The sequence below is a fragment of the Temnothorax americanus genome, unplaced genomic scaffold, assembly GCF_048541705.1.
Source record: "Temnothorax americanus isolate GAGA-0224 unplaced genomic scaffold, ASM4854170v1 Scaffold6, whole genome shotgun sequence".
NCBI classification, from domain to species: Eukaryota; Metazoa; Arthropoda; class Insecta; order Hymenoptera; family Formicidae; genus Temnothorax; species Temnothorax americanus.
Window position 1 is genome coordinate 1,837,415 of NW_027509751.1, and position 16,123 is coordinate 1,853,537.

The following is a 16,123-nucleotide window of genomic DNA, read 5'->3' on the forward strand; positions in this document are numbered from 1 at the left end:
ACTTTATAGAATAAAATTAAAATATTTATTTAAATTTTCTCTTTCTTTTTTATACTCTTGTTTTTCTACTATATAAGAAAATTATTCTAAGCATACTTGCTTAACAAATAACAAATACGCATAAATTTATAAACTAATCTAATATACATATATGTCTTGAATAAAAACTTCTACGGTTAATTTTTATCTCTTCTTCCTTGAAATTTATATATTGACTTCCAACTTTTTTAATTATCCAATTATGTACGTTTTAACGTTATGTTAACAATTATTCTTTTGTTTAAAAACATGTTTTTTTTTTCATCTGAAAAGATATCAGAAAGGTGTATTCGGCTTATTTTTGTCTTTGGATGTTGACATTGTTGACAGCCACGTGTTCCTAACCTGTCATAACCTGCAAACATCGGCAGCTTGCATGCTTGCAGCTGACAAGCAAAATTGTCTTTCGTTAAGAAATGTGCAACTTAATTATTGCGGTCTTTGATTTCTAAGTGTAAAATGTTCGTCGTTTCTTCTATTTCATTTTTACAAACGCACTAACATAATGATATAACACAGTATTTACATTTATGACGAGTACGGAACGTACGGAACGCTTCTCGGTTTAGTTTTTAGTTAAATAACTGCCAATATCCAGAAACAAAAATAAGCCGAGCTAACTCGGTTCGAAATACACCCAGAAAAAAACACACATTCGGGTCTTGGAACAAGATCGGAAATTAATTTCTATTGTTTCTTCCAATTCACTCGACCATCAACTACTCCGAAATCTGGCGCCCTTTTAGTACGTGGGCGTAATCGAGTTCGGCGCGCCACTAACAGATGGCGACGGCCGAGCGTGGAACCCGCCGTCGAGGGCGTCGGGTCGTCGGGTATTATATTCGCGGCGTTTGGTCGGCCGCGGCAGTATGGCTTCGGCTGCCGGTACGCGTGCGTTAGTGGTGTTCCCGTGGCCTCGCACCGCGTTCTCGTTCGCGGGTGTGCGTGCTCCGTTTCGTGAAAGAGAGGAGGACGAGTCTCGCGGTCTGCGGCCAGAAGACGCGCCATCGGGCATCGGCCGGGCGACGGGGAAGCGTGGGACGCGAAATAAGTGCGAGCCGGGGGAGCAGTCATGCGGCGGAATGTCAAGATCGCGTTGCTCCTGTCATGCGCGTGGATGTTCGCCTTTGTTTACTATTACCACACGTCCAGGGACACCAAGGTAAGATATCGCTCGCTGTCAGCTGATCGCGGCTACGTGAAATTTCGGCTCGGCCGGCTCGGCGATGACGATCGAACGATATACGTTCGGTGCACGAAGTGCACGAACGCCGCGCCGCTTGCCGCTCCATAAACGCGATCCAGATCGCTTGCGTTTTGCGCGTCCAAGTGTCTGCTGCTTTACATTTTTATCTCCTAAAACGCACGTATAACAGAGAACAGCAGTTTTCTGTAAGAACGTCGCAATGAAAACGCGAAATTTTGATATAGCGCGATGTACTAAAACGCTGCTTCCCAATTACCTACGTCACGAGTCACGTGACGTAATATCCGAATTCGAATTTTTTAACGACCCGGAGAGGGGCGATGGGGGAACTTTCCAGCAAGCGACGCAAGTCGACACAAACGTCGTTCTATCTAATCTTTCTTTGTTGGCAATGACGAACGAAGACGAAACGACGCACTTAATTGTGTCGACTTGAGTCGCTTGCTGGAAAGCTCCTATATTATCTGTCCTTCGAATATGTGTTCCATTAAAAATTTTCCTTATACAATTTTTCAAATATACATGTATATTTTATAGACTCTTTTCGGCATATCTGAAATCCGTGTAATATTCTAATCGAATCTGGTATAAAGAGACGAAAAAATATATGCTTATTTGCGAGATAAAACGTTAATTATGCATACGTCGTGATGTTGAAACATACGTATGTTGTATATTTTCGCTAAATTTCTAAAGCATTCTGTATTTACGCTTCTGGGATTTTCATCCCCCAGATTTTTAGCACGTGTTTAAACGTATCATGCGCTGAGCGAGCACGGTTACATAAACTTGTTACAGTTTTTGCATCGTACCTTCGTAAACAGAAATGATTTTTACACTTATTCAGCTTTATCGTTTTACTTTTAACATAAAACAGTGTACATTTGAAAAGAAAAATTAATAATTTATTATTGCGATATCTCTTTCAAAATAACAGACTGCGTTCAACATTAATTATCCATTATTACATTGTGCTTTTGCGTACTATTAACTGAATGAGTTTCTTTATTTTTAAAGAATATTCTCCTAACGCTCCCCTACATAGATAGATTTATTTAATTTTAGCTACAAAAAGCCAAGAAATGGACTTGGTTTACAATATACCTTATACACACTTATACCAACTTTTTTAACTTAACGCGTGCAACTCATTATTCCGCACTTTCTTAAATTTCTTTTAGAAAAACCATTCCTTAAGCCCTAAACGACTTAATCCATTATTTGCACGTTAAACTTCACAACCTAAACTAAAAAAAATATTTGAACCTAGTCCGCTTCAGCAGTAGGCCAAGAAACGGACATTATTCACCTATACACACACACACACTTACCTTCATACAACAACGCGCAACAACTAATATTAATATTCCATATATTTTTAAATTTTTCTCAAATCTCCTTTAATCCAGGAAGAACCATCCTAAAACTTATAAAACTTGAATTCTAATGCATTCTCTCTATAAACCTTATACTCCAGAACCTATCATATACCTTAAACTCATATCTTCCATAACTTCTGCGTGCGAAACTCAAAGCCTAATCTTAAAACTGCAAAACATAATTCTCTCTCTTTTATTTTATCCCTACCTCTACCTTAATATTACAACCATTTTCCTATTTTTTAACCACATATTGACATATTAATAATTCTTTACTTTTACCTTAAAATATTAACGCAACTTTCTCATCTTACAATACTCAATTTAACTGTAAAACCCTTATACTCAAATATTTACATACACCTACATATAATAAACTTGACTAATAACAAATCTCCTGCTTCCTAACTAATACTTTCCTATGTCCCCCTATCTAACTCATCACACCTCCCTGTATGCCCCTCCTTCCTCTTCTTTTCTTTTCTCTTCCAATATATTATCTTTCTAATCTTAATCTTCCTGATCTTTTTGAGTTCATTCCTAATTTAACTCAAAAAACTTCTGTGCCCTCGAATCGCTCCTTTCCTCTTCCTTATTTGCCAAATTCCTCAGCACTGCTCCTCTCCTCTCCTACTACATTGTCTCCCAGCTCTTCTTCTCTCGTTCTCTCCGAAGCAACATTTATTTCCTCCGCGCGCGCGCGCGCGCGCGCGTAACGCTCCCCTACATGTTCTTATTTACATGAAAATAAGCTTCGTTGTACTTTAAATCCCAAGCGACATATGTCGGCCGCATGCTCGCATTACGGTATCAGCTTCCACGGAACGCGTGGAATAATATCACGGAGTCTGTAGCGTAGGGAGAAAAAAATCGATTGTTTTCATCCCTCGATGTTCATCCCTTCGAATGCTTTTATTTGTCGATACATTACATCGCGACCCATGAATCAATTTGAATTTCTTACCCTCTTTGACTTTTAGCTCCACTTTTGTAGTTATTATATTATTCATATTTTTTTAAATCTTGCATTGTAAAGTATATTGGATAAAGTATTTAGAATGAAGCTTTATCTTGAGATACTTACCTACTGCAGACAGTAGTCCGATAGTCACATCTTTCATAGGAAAGATTAACCGAGAATTTGTTCAGTTGATTGTGTGAAATGCAATATGATAATATACTCCCGTGAAATCTGACGCCGATTAAAGTATTATACATATGACTTTTTTGGAATACTTTGTGGTTATAATGCGCGATGAGATAGTTTTTTTTTATAGATTTTACATTATTAAATACTTTCTTTCGAATGATGTAAAGTTGAATTATCAATAAATAAGAATGGATTTATTACGAGACACGCACCACTGTATCTGAGTCTTAATCGCGATTGCAAACAAGATACAACAAGAGATAAGTATGTGATATAAGCAAGATCGCAATATCTATTTAATAAGCTATATTAGGTTTCAAAACGGGTTTTAACTGAATTGTCCGGCAAAATTGACACGATCGTAATTACGGGTCTTAGAGATTGTGTGACATTCTTATATTTATAAATAAAATAATATTTTAGATAATGCATTATACAGAAAACTGAAATTATTTAAAGTTGTTATAAATGACAATTTATTAGAAATAAATTAATACTTTATACAAACACTTATTAATTATCTAGCTATTATTAATGAAAAAGTTACAATATATAATTTTTATGCTTTTTTCTTGATTTTGTCATAAATTGAACTGGATATATATAGTTATAATATGCAAATTGAATAAGGAATAAGCATAAAAAAAATTGTATCAAAGCGGAAGATTTAATAACTATGCCTCTCTAGAGTCATTTTATTTAATATAATGCGCGGCCGCGATTCTGGTATCCGATGTGATCAAGTGATGCATTTACATGTTACATCGAATCCGAGAAGCGAACGAACTTCGAGGTAATTGTAATGTTAAACATAATAAATGTTTAATGTAATGTGAATAATGATGGAGTACGGCGGCCTCTGTCACGGTATCCGTTTCGTTTGGCTAACTCTCGCGTGATCGCGTGTGAGCAGTTGTACACGTTGTGCTACTGGTATATAAAAACGTGGACACTTCATCGGACAAACTCGAACTATCGTAAATTTTCAACCGCGATCTATCGCTCGTTAAATTTCAGCAGAAAGAGCAATATGTATTTTATATTTTATATGAATTATAGGCTGATTAAATATCTGATTAAAATTCTACGCTAATTCTATATAGTATCGTTCGTAACGAGGTAATTTTCATTAAATCGTTATTATAATGTGGGTTAATAAATGCTATACCATTTATTATAACAGCGCGAAATATATTTTTCGTATCGCAACGTTAACACGCATGTACACATAAATGGCTCTGCTTTACGCGATATCAGATATATATGTTAGATATGTATTTCGATTAGAGAATAAATCGTTGTTGCACAGATACAAAATTCGAGTCGCAATTTGTCAACTGGAACCATCGCGCGAATAATTAATATTGTGTCGCTCGTATAATGAAATTTATACGCGCTAATTTACAAGCCGTTCTCTCGCGTCCACAACTCGAAATTGTGCGAGAGCGACTTAGATTAGATTAGAATAGATTAGAGCTACAATTAAGTATGCGAAGTTATGCTTCAATTTGCACCAGCGAGTTACGTAATTATGAGAAGTTGCTCTAAATTACTTAATCCATAAGAGAACACGTCTTCTCCAGACTTGCATCCTTCTAAATTTCACGAACGTGTACGAAGCGATTACACATTATTGGCTTTATAAGCTCTTCTAGAATTCTAGAAAGAGCTTATAAAGCCAATGTAATCGCTTCGTATACATCTCGCATAATACCGCCCGTAAAATCGGGAAAAGACTAAAAAGTCTTGTCGTAAATAACTGTCAGAATAATAATAAGACGTATGCAAACATCTGTTACACGAATATAGTTGAGAATCTCTATTTATTAATTTTATTAAGAGGATTATTTTGGGTGCCAAAATACGCTGAGTCAAATTTGGCAAGCGTTATCAGAAGTTCGGCTACTTCTGGACTGTGCGGTATTCTACTTGTACATCGGCCAAGACCGCGGTCGATCACCCCGAGAATCGAGATCCCTTCCGCAGTCGCGATGCCTGTTCGTGACGAAATCATATTAACATGCACAACCATTTATCCTGTGACCGGGACACGGTTCAGCGATTGACGTACACGTTCGTCATTGACCGAATGGACTTGAACGCCTACATGTGCGGCCTTCGATATGTCCCGCTGTGCTCGACTCCCGCAAGCACTAAATAAACCATAAAATCTCACGAGCGCTTATTTATCGTCATTATCTCGGGCGTCACGTGCGGTCTAAGTGGCCAGCTTTCCTAGATAGCGAACTCTCGGATACCTATCTTTCGGATACCTAAAAGTTAACTTGACAATCCCCCTCCGGCGCGGCGTATCTCCGAAATAATATAAAGTTTAGAAACGCAAAAGGCAAATGCGACAATAAATTTATCTTTTTATGTTTTTAAAATCAAGAGACACGGTAGTGTCTCGCGCCAAGTACACGCGGAGCGAGACCGACCGTGACTCTTTTACGCGACGCGACGGGTTGCGAGTACCCGAGATGTTGAGATCTCGATAACGAGTGAACGGATCAAGTTCTAAGTAGGCTTGATCGATAGCTTGGGGTCCAATTAGGGGGGGGTTTCTCTCATAATATTCCGCTACGTGCCCTACGAGCGGAGATATTGCGACGCAAAGTCCAAATGTGAAAATTTATTTTTAAGATACTACTAACGCCGACGTCTGATATGATGACGTCATAATCAGAAACGTTACTTTCACTTTTTCGACGCTGGCGGCGCAGGTATCGCTAGTTTCGATATCGCGCGCGTATTTCGAAATTAGGTCGATAGACTTATCGGTCAGAAGGAAGATTTCTATTTAGGTAAATTAGGTATATATATAAATAATATATATTGAGTTAACGGAAAAGAAGATTCTCTACGCTTGGCAGAAAATGCCGCTAGGGAATTTTTAAGTCGATTCTTATGAATTAAGCTTGAATGCGATGTCTAGGTATCCCAGGTTGCCGATGACGAGGTCCAGATAGTGCGCTTCATAGTTTTCGGTGTCTAGGTGTAATAACACGTTGAATTCGATGTCTACGTGTCCCAGGTTGCCGATGACGAGGTCCTCATAGTGCGCTCCGTAGTTTTCGGTGTCTACGTGTATTAATACCTTGAATTCGATGTCCACGTGTCCCAGGTTGCCGATGACGGGATCCAGATAGTGCGCTTCAGAGTTTTCGGTGTCCATGTGTAATCGTACGTTGAATTCGATGTCTAGGTGTCCCAGGTTGCCAATGACGAGGTCCACATAGTGCGCTTCGTAGTTTTGGTGTCCAGGTGTAATAATACGTTGAATGCGATGTCTAGGTGTTCCAGGTTGCCGATGATGATGTCTAGATAGTGAGTTCCGTAGTTTTCGGTGTCTACGTGTATTTATACCTTGAATTCGATGTTTAGGTGTCCCAGGTTGCTGATGACGAGTTCCAGATATCGCGCTCCGTAGTTTTCGGTGTCTAGGTGTAATAATACTTCGAATTCGATGTTCACGTGTCCCAGGTTGCCGATGACGAGATCCAGATAGTGCGCTTCATAGTTTTTGGTGTCCAGGTGTAATCGTACGTTGAATTCGATGTCTAGGTGTCCCAGGTTGCCGATGACAAGGTCTACATAGTGCGCTTCGTAGTTTTCGGTGTCCAGGTGTAATAATACGTTGAATGCGATGTCTAGGTGTTCCAGGTTGCCGATGATGAAATTTAGATAGTGAGTTCCGTAGTTTTAGGTGTCTACGTGTATTTATACCTTGAATTCTATGTTTAGGTGTCCCAGGTTGCTGATGACGAGGTCCAGATATCGCGCTCCGTAGTTTTCGGTGTCTAGGTGTAATAATACTTCGAATTCGATGTTTACGTGTCCCAGGTTGCCGATGACGAGATCCAGATAGTGCGCTTCATAGTTTTCGGGGTCCAGGTGTAATCGTACGTTGAATTCGATGTATAGGTGTCCCAGGTTGCCGATGACAAGGTCCACATAGTGCGCTCCGTAGTTTTCGTTCGGTGTCTACGTGTATTAATACCTTGGATTCGATGTCCACGTGTCCCAGGTTGCCGATGACGAGGTCCACATAGTGCGCTTTGTAGTTTTCGGTGTCCAGGTGTAATAATACGTTGAATGCGATGTCTAAGTGTTCCAGGTTGAAGATGACAAAGTCCACATAGTGCGCTTCATAGTTTTCGGTGTCCAGGTGTAAGAATACGTTGAATTCGATGTCTACGTGTCTCAGGTTGCCGATGACGAGGTCCACATAGTGCGCTTCGTAGTTTTCGGTGTCCAGGTGTAATAATACGTTGAATGCGATGTCTAAGGTGTTCCAGGTTCCAGGTTGCCGATGACAATGTCTAGATAGTGAGCTCCGTAGTTTTCGGTGTCTACGTGTATTAATACCTTGAATTCGATGTTTAGGTGTCCCAGGTTGCTGATGACGAGGTCCAGATAGCGCGCTCGGTAGTTTTTGGTGTCTAGGTGTAATAATACCTCGAATTCGATGTCTACGTGTTCCAGGTTGCCGATGACGAGGTCCACATAATGCGCTTCATAGTTTTTGGTGTCTAGGTGTATTAATAACTTTAAATCTGAATGGGTGCGTTCAGCCGATACTCCGCTAGCCTAGTAATTGTGAGCAGTCGCTCGTTTTCGCTCGTTTCCTCTCCTTTTAATCCATTAGGTCAAAAGAAGGGAAACGAGCGAAAACGAGCGTCTGCTCACGATTGCTAGGCTAGCGGAGTATCGGCTGAACGCACCCAATGTAGGACACGTAGATATCGAATTCGAGGTATTAATACATGTAGACACTGAAAACTACGAAACGCACTATGTGGACCTCGTCATCGGCAACTTGGAACACGTGGCCATCGAATTCAAGGTATTAATACACCTGTACACCGAAAACTATAGAGCGCACTATGTGGACCTCGTCATCGGCAACCTGGGACACCTAGACATTGAATTCAAGCTTGATTCATAAGAATCGACTTAAAATTTCCCTAGCGGCAAAAATTAGAATTATGTCATGACATAATAAAAATCGCTAAATTAAAATTATGTTTATAGACATAATAAAAATTGGACAAAAATTATGTCTAGACATAATAAAAATTGGATGAATTAAAATTATGTCTGACGTAAAAATAATTATCAAAAATATCGATACCTGAAGATATCGGTACATATACAGTTGCGAACAACATTCAGTAAGACACGCAAATAAAAATAAATAAAGAATTTTACAGTTAACGACTTATTAACATTAATCATGTTTTATTGCGATTATGTTTTATGTTGAAATTGAAAAAGTGTACAACTAAAAGGGTTACAGATTATTATTTAAAAAAAAACTAAGCAAAATATTAAATTGTTGTTTTCTTTAGAAATAATAGTCGGTAACACTTTTAGCTTCATACCTTGTATTATATACTGTTTATAAAATTATAAGATATATTGTTTATAAGATTAAGATGCGTAACACTACAAAAAGGCGTGATATCCGTACAAAATTACCTTTTTAAAAAAAAGGTAAAAAAGAGCGCCAAGTACACGCATAGTAGTGTATATGTATTATGTTGTTACCCTGTTATGTTGTTACCTCGAAAAAAACAAAGTGGTAGTATTATACCTCCAAATAGCTTTATCCTGTACATACTGTTTATAAAATGCGTAATATACTACAAAAAGGCGTGATATCCGCACAAAATTACCTTTTTTAAAAAAAGGTAAAAAAAGGCGCCAAGTACACGTATAGTAGTGTATATGTTGTTACCTAAAAAAAAATGAAAGTGGTAGTATTATACCTCGAGTAACAAGTGGTAGATTTTTATATCTCGAAAAATCTCGAAAAAATCTAAGCAGTAGTATCTTTATTTCCCAAAAATTATAACCCAAGTGATACACGTCACAAAATTATGTTACCTTATCAAAAAGAAGGGTCGCGCTTCAAGTGATCTATTACAATTACAAAAAAGAAATGATATCTCTTTAAATTAGAGCGCCAATTACAGAGAGAACATGTATATTGCCTCAAAAAATAATTGTTGCACTACTTTGAAAAACCTTTACATTGTGTCAATTAGAAAAGAATGTATAATAACAATTTTATAAGATTAAAAAATTTTATTTAAATTTAACAAGGGAATACAAGATATTTAAATACAAAGTTATTTACATGTGTATTTTTTAATGGCCACAAAGAATTACAGAAGTAACAGTACAAAATAAAAATATTTTATTAAAATACATAAATTTTTCTTGTAAAAAAACTTGGCGCTGCTAGACCTCGAAATTTTAAATAAATAAATATATAAGCCGCATTATCCGCCGTCCGCGTAGTCACGCACACCCATATCACTCACTCCCACATCCACGCTGATAATCATTTAATATTACTCCCATTGTATTCTTTTCTGAATTATTTTTATTTATTGTTGTCCTTATTTATTTAAAAGGTCTAGCAGCGCCAAGTTTTTTTACAAGAAAAATTTATGTATTTTAATAAAATATTTTTATTTTGTACTGTTACTTCTGTAATTCTTTGTGGCCATTAAAAAATACACATGTAAATAACTTTGTATTTAAATATCTTGTATTCCCTTGTTAAATTTAAATAAAATTTTTTAATCTTATAAAATTGTTATTATACATTCTTTTCTAATTGACACAATGTAAAGGTTTTTCAAAGTAGTGCAACAATTATTTTTTTGAGGCAATATACATGTTCTCTCTGTAATTGGCGCTCTAATTTAAAGAGATATCATTTCTTTTTTGTAATTGTAATAGATCACTTGAAGCGCGACCCTTCTCCCTTCTTTTTGATAAGGTAACATAATTTTGTGACGTGTATCACTTGGGTTATAATTTTTGGGAAATAAAGATACTACTGCTTAGATTTTTTCGAGATTTTTCGAGATATAAAAATCTACCACTTGTTACTTAGGTTTTTTCGAGGTATAATACTACCACTTTCATTTTTTTTTAGGTAACAACATATACACTACTATATAAAATTACTTGACCATAGAATTTAATCGACTATGCGAAAAATGAAGTAATTACAAGAGCGCGCGCGGTTGTTTCATTCATGACACGTGAAGACAGCTATACCGCATATACATACAAGCATGCACGCAGTGCGGCAGCTGGCATAATGTCCAAGCTACTCGTGATGTGATACGCGTCGAGGTAAATGCATTTAATCGTAAACATCAAGCCATTCTGTTTCGTGAATGTTGCGACTTGCAACATATAGGTATTTTCAGTTTATATGAAATGAATGTGTGATAGGTGAATAAATCCGAGATCGAGCTACGTACAATTATTCACCTTTTTATTCATTCGTAGGGCTTTTAATATGTAATGAAATTGAATCGAATTTGAAAAGAAATAATATTACGTGTTTACTTTTCGTCAAACAAACAATGTAAGGTTATTCGGGTTTCTGGTTGGTCACACAGATTTTAGCATAGCTATATTCAATTTATCTTAGATGCAGAAAAGCAGTGAGAAGGATAAAATGCGAATAACGCAGATAATATGAACGAATGGTGCAGAGCTGTTTTCCTATAGGGCTGTTTGTTGTTAAAAGGCCACGCGGAAGATCGATCGAGGCATTGTAAGTTTCATTCGGATTTTCTGTTTTTCCTGAGAATTGCTCTGTTTCCTTCTATCTCGGAGCGTCTCGTTGAACAATACTATCACTCATTGAACAATATTATTGTTCACTGAATAATACTATTCCAGAATTGCCAGTTAGTTTAATTGTTCTTTTTTGATGAACTGATTTTTCTCTACTGTTCTCTTCTCCGCGCCTTCAGCACAATTGCGACTGTAAGAAAAACGCATTTCTTACATGATAACCTTTAGATAGGAAAAAATTTATAATTTGTTAAATTTTGAGAATTTTTATTTTCTAATATGAATTGAATTTGTTCTAATTTTTGCAATTTTATTTATATTTACTTTTTTAGAATAATTTATTTAATTGCAAATTTACGATAAAAAGTGTATAGGGTAAACTCGGGTAAGATGGCCATATAGAGGAAAGATGGCCAACCTATGTTCTTTCAATCTAGTTCGCCATGAAGCATCGAATGAACATGGGTTGGCCATCTTTCCTCTATGGCCATCTTACCCGAGTTTACCCTATTGTATATGTACACACTTACACACATAAATATCATAATGTTACAAATATTCTAGATTGAAAATTATACTATATTCTTTATTTACAAATTTTATCGCGCAATGTTGGGAAACTTTTTATATTATCGTATTTCTTGGCTATCTCAAGTAAAAGAATGAAACTATATATTGCATTTTGGTAACTGGAGGTTATTTAGAAGGATGATCTTTATAATATATGTAAAGGACAAGATTATTGGAGATACCTTTCCTAAAACCAGAAGTTTTATATCTGCCTTTTTATTAATTAATAATGTCAATTTAGGTAGAAAATAAGCAAGTGAGATTGTTTACCTCTTTTGACATATACAATTAAATAATTATAGCAGCAATTAACGTTTAAATTAAGTCGAAAAGCAAATTCGATCATGTATTATTCAAGCGGCAAACCTCGATGTTTGGTGAACTTGTTGACCTTTCCGCTAAGCGTTATCATTAGAGTCGTGTATCAATACGATATTACGTGGCATACATTTACGCATTGACCGTAGTCTGCAATCTAACGGACGCGTTTAGGCAAGTGCATCGTACGTGATGCCGCACCGGTGCGGCATCAGTGAAATCGTGATTTACTTCGCATGGCATTACACGATCGCGTATACAGCATGTTAAGAAGTTTGGGAGACATTCGCCAACGAGCGGCCGATGTTACTATCAGTTTCACTTTACAACATGGCTTTACGTCACCGCGAGCATTTACATTTCCTGAATAACGGAGACCGCTTGCTTGTCCGCAAAACGTGATGCTTTCGACTCTGATATCCGTTAACCGCTGTTAATCACCCTGCAATGAAACGAATCGGGCATTCAATGCGTATAGCGAAAGCGACCTTTCCGAGTACCGTTATAATTTTACAGGACGTACCGACATATCATCAGCTTTCATTTACAGGTTTGCCGATCTTTTTTTAAAATAAGTGATATTGCTGAAATTAAATTAAAACAGCTAAATATACTATCGCGTAAATAACAAGACTTCCCATTCGCCGAATACCAGCGCGATATACCGCGGAATCGTCGAAATATTATCGCTTAAAGGGACTATTCTAGAACGCTATAAATTTTGCCACCGCCATTTACCACGAAAATCGGGGGAATCTGTGTCTCCGCGCGCTTATCGCACAGGGTAGGGAAATTTGTTAGGCGAAATCGCTTCACGGCTGTCACCTCCTCTTGGCCGGGAACCGATTTTTCAGCCGAAATTTTAAAATCGAATGTCTTTTAGGAAGGACGTATTCAAGACTGTTTTCGCGGCGGTGACTGACCTGACTCGTCTCGTATAATCCACGCCGACGCGACGTGGCGCTTAAACGCGAACGCGCTAATGGGGCGGACTAATCGCGTTAACCTGCAGGAAACGATTCGGTCGTTAAGCACGGCAGCCGCAATCGAAGCCGAGTGCTGCTTTCGTAGCGGAGTTGATTAAATCATCGTTGTTTCTAGTGTCACGCGTAGCTGCTCGTATGGCGAACGTTGCACTCAAGTGAGAGTGTCATTCCGAAACGTCCGTTTTACACATTGTCGCAAAACTGTGCTCTGTTCCGCGAACGCAGCTGTGTTTCGGGCCAAATTACGACTCGATGCTTGTTGATTGTCTGATACCTCGTCTGATACAAAACGAGTTGGACCGGTCGTGCATCCTGCGTACTTTTCCGATGCATACAGGGATATCGATTTTCTATCAACTTTTTTATTTTATTTTAAGTTTATGAATAAATTGTTTATGAATTTTAGTTATACTATACATTTTATATATTGCAATATATTTAAAAAGATATAGTTAAACTATTTAAGAAAAATGCATCTATTTTAATTTAACGCATATTTCAAGTTTCCATATTTTGTTCTCGCTCAAAATGAAATTGTCGCACTAAAGAAAGAGCTTCTAGCAGTAGGTTGCAGGTTGGTTCTATTTGATATCGCTTTATATCTAAGGCGTGGCATAAAGGAGCGATCGAATCATCGACGCTTCGATGAAACGCGCATTGCGCTACTTGAACGAAATGGTGCATTTTCGAACAAGTTCGTCACGAAGGTCATAACGTAGTCCTTTCTTCTCTCCTCGATTATGTTGCACACACATGTAAATAGTTCCTTTTATTTTACTTCGCGAAAAGAAAAGTATAAAGAAACATTCATCGTTTCTTCAGCTATATAATTTCTGAGCTATATAATTTCAATATTATTGGTCGCGCGTCTAAAAATTTCTATCGAAAAGAAGACACTATTATATATTATAAAAAGACCGTTACATTCGCTTTTATTAAGAAAACATGGTACATAAATGAGAGATACTCACGCTGACAAACAAATTGCATAACTAGTGACATTACTGTCGCTTTTCTTCGTAGCTTGTAAGTCGAGAAGACATACTCGCACACGTTCTCACGCTTTGTTCGCGTTGCACGCTACATCTGCCATATTACATTACCGTCTCGACAAGAGACATTAATTATCACGACGAGTAAATGTGGAGCATATACGAGTAATTTGATTCATATAATCATGCATTAACGTTACGTTTTGGCGAATTATATCTGATCTATCTAATATCTGACCTGAAATGTGCAGAAGGATAAAAAGGTTAAATTAAAATTAGTCTCGTTAGAGTTTACAATTACATTATATTCTTATCTCCGTTAAAATGTTTGCTGAAATGAAAAGAATATTGTTATAGAATTTTTAGATTCGAAATTTTACTACACCAATGTTTGAATTCTAATTGTTTCTTTAAATATAGTAAGTTAAGCTTCTTTATTGTATAATATTATGTTGCATGATAGATTCATATTATCCAGCTATGAAATATATATGGAAGCACGTACGTTGCATGTCAGATTAAACAGTAATTGACAAATTTTACCGCAGCTAATCAGGCGAGCTCATTTATCGGTTTTATCGGCGTTTTGTATAGATTTCAGTAAATTGGTATTTAATCGTGCTTTATTCGTGACATCGAGTAATAGTCTGGTTTTTTAGCCATATTATTTATTATGCAACAAATTGATATTCAATAATTGGCTTCCAATATAGCCAATATTGGAAATGAGCAGATTATACTTGTGTTTTGCTCCACTTGTTTAATATCGAGAACAAGTAGATTGTTTTATTTTTTTTATTAATAGGTTCATATAATTTAATCGATAATTATTTTTCATATATTAGTAAATAATTTTATAAAAATGTTGTAAATTATTGCGCAATATTTTTAGTCAGCACATTTATAATTAAATTCTTTAAATTGTTAAATTAATTTTTAGCCATTTAGAAATTGCTTAATTTATATCGAGGTGCATTTAAATCTAAATAAGATTTTTAAATAATCTCGCAGAAAATATATTAAATTGATTTAATAGTAATAGTAATTTTTGTAATAAAAATTTGACATTTTTAATCATTAATCGTAGAAATAGCAAACAATTAGGAGAAGAATCACATGAGAAATATTGATGAAGGAAATTGTGTTACGCATCGTACTATTTATTATAATAAATAGCAATGCGTGCTGTATTCTGTTAAACATATAAGCAGAGCGATTATCAATTGGGCTTTCAGCGATAATGTATATAATCTTATTTATGAGATAGAAATGCATATGCGTAACACGTGAGCACACGCAGCGAACTGTACGTCATTTTCACGTATACCATCATATACATACAGATATCGGAGTTTGCAATGAGCAAAACACATTGGCGAAATGTAATGATAGTCTTATATTATACAGACGCGATTGAATATAATACGGGTATTGACATCACTCGGTGAGTTTCAATACTCGATACATTATAAACGTTATATCCAGGGGACAATATTTCGAGGTAAAGTTTAAGATGAATATATTTTCACTAAAAAATCTGATTTTAATCTTCTGATCAGAAATATTTGAATATAGTTTCTAAATTTTCTGCGAGTGTATATATACAGATTATGCATGATTTTTTGTAATAAATATAAAACTTCTTAAAAGAGTAAGAAAGGAGAACGCACAGCTGCTCGTGTGATATTCGGTAATGAACATTTAGGCCATGAACTCGTTCGACCGGCTGCGTAAAATCGTACGGTCGATAATAATTGTAAATTCTCGCTCCGTGGGGCACAACGGTCGCCTCGGTCGCGTGCGTGCGTGCGGTTGTCCGTAAAATAGGGGTGATTTGCTCTTGAGGACCGGTTTGAAGTGGGTGCCATTCCGGT

General features: G+C 36.6%; 1 protein-coding gene across 2 annotated transcripts in view; it reads left to right on the plus strand.

Moving 5' to 3' along the window:
* The first annotated feature begins 899 nt into the window (after window positions 1-899).
* Window positions 900-16,123, plus strand: part of Pgant2 (polypeptide N-acetylgalactosaminyltransferase 2) — a 191,559-nt gene continuing 176,335 nt past the window's right edge. For both annotated transcript variants that reach the window (XM_077419932.1, XM_077419933.1), the window contains exon 1: window positions 900-1,201. In XM_077419932.1, the coding sequence (XP_077276058.1) occupies window positions 1,112-1,201 (90 nt within the window). In that variant the 5' untranslated portion in view covers window positions 900-1,111. The remainder of the gene's footprint in view (window positions 1,202-16,123) is intronic.